The 7849-nt window shown below is 35.0% G+C and overlaps 1 protein-coding gene across 1 annotated transcript; it reads right to left on the reverse strand.

Moving 5' to 3' along the window:
* Positions 1-512: 512 nt before the first annotated feature.
* On the reverse strand, positions 513-4790 carry LOC118747429. The gene is made up of 3 exons (XM_036481476.1): positions 4643-4790; positions 1196-1712; positions 513-1115 (listed from the first exon to the last, which is right to left on the reverse strand). The coding sequence occupies exons 1-2, from the start codon at positions 4709-4711 to the stop codon at positions 1206-1208; spliced, it is 576 nt and encodes a 191-aa protein (XP_036337369.1). The 5' UTR covers positions 4712-4790; the 3' UTR covers positions 513-1115; positions 1196-1205.
* Positions 4791-7849: the final 3059 nt, after the last annotated feature.

Raw genomic sequence — 7849 nt, forward strand, 5'->3', positions numbered from 1 at the left:
TCTTAAATGATTTATTTTTAAACTTTGGGTAACTAGCTGTATAGTTTCAAAACCGAGTAAATTTACATTTTTACATAGAAGTAGTTACAAAAATATGTAAGGCCATATTCATATTACATACTTAGTTATCTTTTAGCATAAAAATACAAAAGAGAAAAATTAAAGTTAATAGAAAATAAAAGTGATTAACTATAAAAAAAAACTTTGCTTACAATCACATTAAAAATACTTTGGTTTATAATTCATTCTTTATCAAGTTTGCTTTACACTTCATTCTATAGTGATTTTTGATTAACTGCTTAAGTTGCTTTGCGTAAAGTTTTTATCAATCAAAATTTTACACAAAAAAATATTAAAAATTTAATTTTGAAATAAATGTTCTATAATAATATGCAACAAAAGTATGTTAATGCACTTTTCCGCTCGGATTTAACGGTAATTATACTTACTTATTTATATAAGTAAAAAATTTAATTTAAAATTTTTAATATAATTCAATAACAGCTTTAACATCAAAATATTTTTATGAAAGCGGAAACAAATTCATAAAGTATGCTACCCTTCATCTGATAGAAGAAAATCAAGTGACTTGTAGGCGCTTGGTTTGGTTGTACTTTCTATTTTCGAATTCTTGAAAAAAAGCAGCCTTTTAGGCTTTCATATCCGTTTGTTTCTATCTTGTTTCTAGCAGCCATAAAGTAAAATTGAAATACAAAGTAGCAAAAATATATATGAAAAACACAAAAATTAGTTAAAGAAAACATTATTTTGCTCCACTGTACAAAAAAGTGAAAATATACATACCTTTTTTAATAAATTATTAAAAATATTGGAAATATTTTGTTTAAACTTAAGAATATGGAAATAGTCGCTATTTGATAGAATATTTAAGCTTATTTCCTACTGAAATTTCAAACTCGAACGGAATTAACCGTTGACTTGTGTACATATAGATACATACATATATACAAAAATGCAATTTAATAGTTGCTTTAAAAAGAGCAAAAATATTTTAGTTCCAGCCCACACTATTTATCCACCTTGTGACTCGCGTAAAAAATACCTTTTAGCTGTCTTATAAATACCAATGCACGCACTTGCCATCTCATTCAAACCTGAAAAAAAATACTTATTTACATATGTCACTTATAAAATGAAAAAATAAAATGCACTGATGTACCAATAACCAACTCACCGCGGCAAGCCTAGGCCTCCGTCTCTTCATTGGCTCCCTCTTGCAGTTCCTCGGGTGTACGCAAATCGATTGCGAATTTCTGTCGTTGTGTTGTAATATTATCTGTCCCAGATTTTTCACCACTCTCCTTCACACGCCGCGAATAATCTTGAAATGCTGCCGCTAGCGCAAAGGTGAGCTTCCGCGCCATCGCACGACTATCACACACGAAGGCATGTACCTCGAAAGGATGTGGATTTTGTTCATCCTTCACCACAATCATTGCGAATACGCGTGTATACACTAAATCTTGCACACCATACGAAATCGTATCGATTGGATATTTCCAATTATTCCAATTTGATTTTGGTGTTATGATTTGCAGGCTAACGCCTTCGGTCGATACTTTGAGATCACATTGTGGTAAGACTTTGTTGGGTGGTAGACTTTTGGCTACGCCAACCATAATATCCACCGGACGGCGCGTATATTTGATGCCCCACAGACCACGCGCCACTTCGGAGCCGATGTATTTTACCTGAAAGGATCAGTTCATTATAGTATATTTTTTCAAGTAAGTATTCGAAATTGATGTTCCAAATATTGTATCAGTATGGGATGGGTTAAGTATACAACTTGGGGCAATTAAATATTATAACCTATAACCAGGATCACAAAACGGGTGCGTTTTTTAATGAAATCGGCATTAAACTTTTGATTGCAGTGCACCAAAATATACTTGGAAAGAGTGTCGAGGGCCTCAGTTATTGCTCTCAGTGGCGGATCCAGCGGGGTTGTTTTGGGGATTAAACTACGTGCCAGTCATTGGCACCACGGGTATGTTTTAATACATAGACGCCATATTATACATACATATGCGCCATATTAAAACACCGCCCGTGGGTCCGCCACTGACTGACAAGTTGTTTAACCCCGAAACCTCCCCCCACTGGATCCGCGACTGATAGCTCTGTTTTCGAAATAGGTCATAAGTAAAATTTGTCTAAGAATTTGAAACAAAAAAAAACATAGCGAAAAAACTACCCATCGCTTTTTCGAAGATACCGTTGGAGTCCTGTACCATTTTAGAATACTTGTATACTTCCTGCTTCGAGAGCTTTCGGAACCTCAAGGAATTTTTTGCTACACCATTGCAGAGCCGTTTAAAATTATTGCGAAATTCTTTTGTGTTCGGATTTTTCCGGGATCGTTTAGAATTTTATATGATAGACGTTTCGGCAATTTTTGGAAACGTTTCGGAACCGCTGGGAGTGTTTTTTCCGAGATGTTCCTCGGGATTCCTCGTATTCTATTTTTCGTAATTTTTTTGTGTAAGACCATTTGGAATTTGCCGTGACTTTTGAAATTTTTTTCTCAGAGCTTTCAGAATACTTCGTACATGTTATATTTTTCGGGAATGATTTGAATTTTATAGGGATCTTTCGGGAATGTCCATGTCCAAATTACATTTTCTGTGACCTTTCAGAATTTTTCGTATTGCATTTTTCGTCATTTTTAGGCGAATTTTTTTGGTACCATCCAGGATTTTTTGAGACTTATCAACTCTTCGAAAATTTTTTCAGACATTTCGGCGCCTCTCAGATTTTTTAATAAATGTTTGTAGATAGTTCTTTATGGGAATTTCTCCGGGGCTGTGCAGGGTTTTTCGGGGTTTTCGTTTCCTTGGAATTTTATAGTGACTTTTCAGGACGATAAATCCCAAATTATCGTTAGTTTTCTGGCTTTTCTGGGAGCTTTCCGAATTCTTGGTAGTTGATTTCACAAAAGATATTTTACGACGCGATTTGCTTTGTAAAACGATTCAAACATGTGTTTCAATCATAACAGATAGTACTAACTCACTCTGCAGTAGATGGTTTATTTAACTTTATATTATTTTTTAATCATAAGTAGTTGACAAAATTTTCTGCAGGGTCTTCGGCTCGCAATTGGACTTGGCTATCCAACTGCCACACACATACATAACACCATACATATTTTCAAAAGCATAGTACATACATTTGGGTTTGGCGCAGTGACCCTCCATAGCATTGGGCATGCGCATGCGCACAGCTACCGGATGTAACGGAGCTCCTCGACGAACGAATATCAGACTGGCACAAATTCAAATTAAAGAATAAAATTAAAAGGTCAACGGTACATACATAAATACAAAAAGCGTTGCGAGTAGTTAAATATTCAAAGTTTACAGCACAGTTCCACAAGTCCATCGAATTTGTGTCAACCAACTTTTAAATATGTAAGTATATACATATATACAAAACATTCTAAAATAATATACATATTTTGTATTAATTGTATGGACGATGGTAGTGAGTGAGTGAGGGGGAAGCATATTAAGTTGTTATCGCAATCGACGAAATTTTAGTGTGCAGCGATGTGTATCGTTCGTTTGGTCTGCGTTGGCGGACAAATACATATACATACGCATACATATGCATATTAGTATGTTAACAATTAAAAAAAAATATATACATATAGTGTAACTCCAAAACTACGTTTCTATGTACATATCTGTGTTCGTATGGAAAAGTAGCTTATGTCGAAAGGCTGGCTTTAGTATAATGCGGCATTCCCTTTATTCCTTAAACGACAAGAAATTTTTTGAAGAGACTTAATAAGAATGTTGACTTGCTAGTATCGGAACTATTTATCGCAAGTTTATTTGCCAAAAGTTCTTCAACGGCTCAGCGCCAGTGAGTCATTCGCAATCATATGCTGCGAATGCCGATTTATACTAAAGCCAGCCTTTCGACATAAGCTACTTTTCCATATGAACACAGATATGTACGTGAAAACGTTTTTACAAAAATTATTTTTCAATAATTACGCAACTTTAAAATTATTGCATACAATAAGCTGGAAAGGTTTTTTTTATTTAAAGCATAGATAATTTCTGTTTAGAAATCCACGAGTGATATATAAAAAGTTTATAAATTATATTTTATTATTTACATGCATATATAGGTACATACTATACATACATACACATGCATGCGCATTAAGTGAGGCATGGGCTATGAAAATGTACACACACTTCCGGTTTTATTTTGCAGTTGGAAATATTTTTACGCTTTGAAGGCTCAGTTAATTTGAAATTGAACTCACATATGTATATATATATGTATTTGTTTTCCGGTTAACGATGTATGTCATAATTTTGCCCTTCTGAACAATCAGGCCATATTACAATTGCTCTGTTCTGGTCCAAAGCTATAGGTGACTTACAGCTTAAAAAAAAAGGTTGTTGGAGCAATCCTGTAAAGGTACCTTGCATTTTAGAGGCAAATTATTAAGTATTGAAAATTCAGTTAAATAAAAACTATTTCAATTTGCCTTCTATGATGTTGCTATTGTAATAAATGGGCGAACCAACAACCACATATATTTCGCAGTGTAGTATATTTAGTAGGTGTTTTAAAAAATATCCACTTAGCTTAAACTCACCTTAAATGTTAATGGCAAATCTTCCACATTCACTTGGGAATCTAAATCTGTTGTCGATGTGGACGCCATGGTCTTTGGCTTTGGTCAGTTTTGAGTAAATATGGAGGATTTCCGGTCTGAATTTCGTGATGTTGAATTAATGGAGTGCTGATAGTTGACCCATAATAGAATTCCAGCTGAAACCAATCAATAAATATTTGTAATTTCTTGTAAATTTCTTAAGATATCTATTGGCAATAAATATTTAAAGATTAAGATGAACCTAGCAAAAAAATTTCAACGTAAAATTTAAAAGAGAACTACTTCAACAACTATGTCCAAGAACTATGAACAAGCGTAAAAATATATCAATAAATTTTTAAAGTTTATGAAGAACTCTATGGAAAACTGGTTGTCTCTGTCAGAGAAGGGTCGATCTATGAACGCGGGAACATTACTATAGTATTTATGGTTAATCCAGAATCTGAGAAAAATTTCAGAACTAGCTTTAAACCGCAATAAAGCGGATTTCTGTTAGCCGCAGAGAACAACTGGGACGACGGGAAATATCACCGTGCCGCAGAGGAGAAAAAACGAGCCATACGGAGTCACGCAGGGATTAGGCGCAATGTGAGCTATGTAATTGGGATCGACACAAGGAGCTGAGGAGGGAAGCAAAACATATGTATGTATGTATTTTATGATAATACAAGTAAGAACACTGTGCGAAAAAAACTCGAAACCCACGAAGCATTAAACTGAGTTTTGGGTTTTTCTCTCTGGCGTCAGGATTTTCTTAAAAGGATTTTGTAGTTTCAAAGATATGATTAATTCCAAAGCGATTTAAAAAACGCAATTTACTTTTATTTTATTTTATTTATTTTTTACTAATAAAGTTATAAGGTAAGCAAGGAAAGCAAGGGATGAACAACTGGCGCAAATTCGCACAGGAGAGAGGCAATTGGAGAAGCTTTTTGGTCCCGGCCCAGAACGCCGAACGGTTTTAGTGCCAAATAAGAAGAATAGAAGAAAGTTAGAAGGACGAAATTCTAGGATGTGGTCGAGTGTGTATTAGTCCCGAAAGGACATTTTCAATACCTAATCATCTCAGAGACAAGGGAGAATTATTTTAAGAGCAACCGATGACCGATGGTATCCAAAACGTGCTTTAGTTATGGATGGAAAATTTTTTCACCTGAATGATAACAGCAATGAAAACAGCGGAGCCATTGAACCCGATTCATAGTCGGAAAATGTATGCCAAGGCGTATGTAACGTAGAGAGACGCTACAATGCAGGTGTTTCGTTTGTAAACAAAAATCAGCTGTTCATTATGGCCGCTTACGCTTACGCACAAGTCAATTTCATACAGACAATAGCAATACATTCACACTGTTTTACTAATAAATTAACACTTATCTCATTGTCTTCGTTACTGTGTTTGATTTTTTGAAGACAGTTTACTGTCTGTACACCTATTTTACTCAAACATTATGACAACTAATGCATATTCTCAATTGTCTTGCTTTGTGTAAACGCAAGGTTATACAACTGTCGGCATTGCCGGGCTTATTTGCGTCAAAAAATGAGAGTTGGCCAACGTTCGTTAGCTCCATCGACGTGCAAGTGTTGCCAATCTCTGGCGCCCTCTATGCAAACACACACTGAGTGGACTAGCTGTCAGTTTCATCCGCCAGCGGAACGTTCGCAAAGTACCCATTTTGACGGTGCCATTCCGGTTATAACTTCGTAAAATTGGAGTGCTAGTTTACTAATTTGGGAGCCAGCATTAGTCTGTGAGTATTCTCCGAATAGAATTAAAGATCTTCTCACACACCCGAACCACTTATGGTTTTAACTTAAATCTTTAAATAAGGGCTCTTTGTATGAAATTTAAAATGAAAAGCCCCGTATATAAGACAAGTGGTAGCCGTTATCAGCACAAAAAAAAATTGTTTAAAAATAACATTTGCTTAAGTACACGGTGAGTAACTGGAATGAATGTCACCTACTTGTTCGAAGCAATGAAGAGTTAAATAAATATACGTGCACTTGTACGTATGTACATATGTGCATGCATAGATATGTTAAGTACCCAATTGGAAATCGACGACTCATAAAATGACAGCTTGCATGACCCACCACCTGCCGTATATGACATACAGACTAGTTTTTCTTTTCCTCTCCTAGTTAATTTGTAATCTTTGGCCGGGATTTTTTGAGTAAAACCAATTTTTTGGCTCTTACGCTTTTGCCAAGTGTTTGGTCGAGCTTTTTTTCGATTTGTGCCAATGGTTTTAGAGAGAAATTTTTTTGGTCGAAAGTTGCCAGTGACTGCCGAGAGGCGACAGCTATTAAGAATATTTTTTCGTTGCAAATATTGCCATCGGTGGGTAAGGCTGAGTTCTAAGTTGCATCAATGCCCCTTTTATTGCTAAACTATAATCGAAGAAAATGCCCATTTTGCGCAAATTAATTCCAGTTCGGCGCATGAACGTGGTTGAGCATCTTGGATATTTCCATATGTTTTAGTTTAGAAAAGAAAACGTCTGATGAATTGCATTGATGTAAGTTGTAACTCATTCTAATTTTCCTACTGGGTGCATACCTATGTACGTTTGTATGTATGAAAATTCATATGACTTTTTGCACACGTAAGAACATTTTGAACCAGACAATATTTTGAGATAAAAAACGGTGTTATATGGCTAGACATGCATACGATTACACACGAATGTATACATGTACGTACATTAGTGTGCGCCTTATTTATATGGAGACAATATTTTTTTTTAAGCTACAAAGCAAAATGCCCCCTAGATAGGTTCGTTTGGTCATAGAAACTTGCTCTGCAAAAAATTTACAAAATCGTTTACCGGAAAGACGTTGAGCAGAGCCTTAAGTTTACATACGCTAGTTTATAAAATTTTACATAAAATAGGAAAAAGAGCCTATGATTCGGCAAAAGTGGCTACATCATTTTCATATTTTGTCAGGATTTGAAGTTATTGAGTCTTGAACCTATCGACGGGGAATATTACTTTGTAGGTCAAAGTTGAAAAGTAAGGCGCACCTTAATGTACATACAGTGACTCAAACAAATGATCACATGTATATTTTTTTTTAAATATTCATGCCCATATAAATCACAGTTTCAAACTTTATACCAAATTTAGGAAAATTCAACGAATTTTCATCAAAATTTCTCAAAACAAAAATCTCAAAAGT

The sequence above is a fragment of the Rhagoletis pomonella genome, unplaced genomic scaffold, assembly GCF_013731165.1.
Source record: "Rhagoletis pomonella isolate Grant_MI unplaced genomic scaffold, Rhpom_1.0 Rhpom_scaffold_00012, whole genome shotgun sequence".
In the NCBI taxonomy this organism is placed as follows: Eukaryota; Metazoa; Arthropoda; class Insecta; order Diptera; family Tephritidae; genus Rhagoletis; species Rhagoletis pomonella.

What these genes read in the sequence shown, in the direction of transcription:
- LOC118747429 (XM_036481476.1), bottom strand. Translation starts at nt 4,711, where the DNA reads ATGGCGTCCACATCGACAACAGATTTAGATTCCCAAGTGAATGTGGAA. An exon ending in ATTTGCCATTAACATTTAAG is followed by an intron (nt 1,713 to 4,642) that starts GTGAGTTTAAGC and finishes TGATCCTTTCAG; the next exon opens with GTAAAATACATCGGCTCCGA.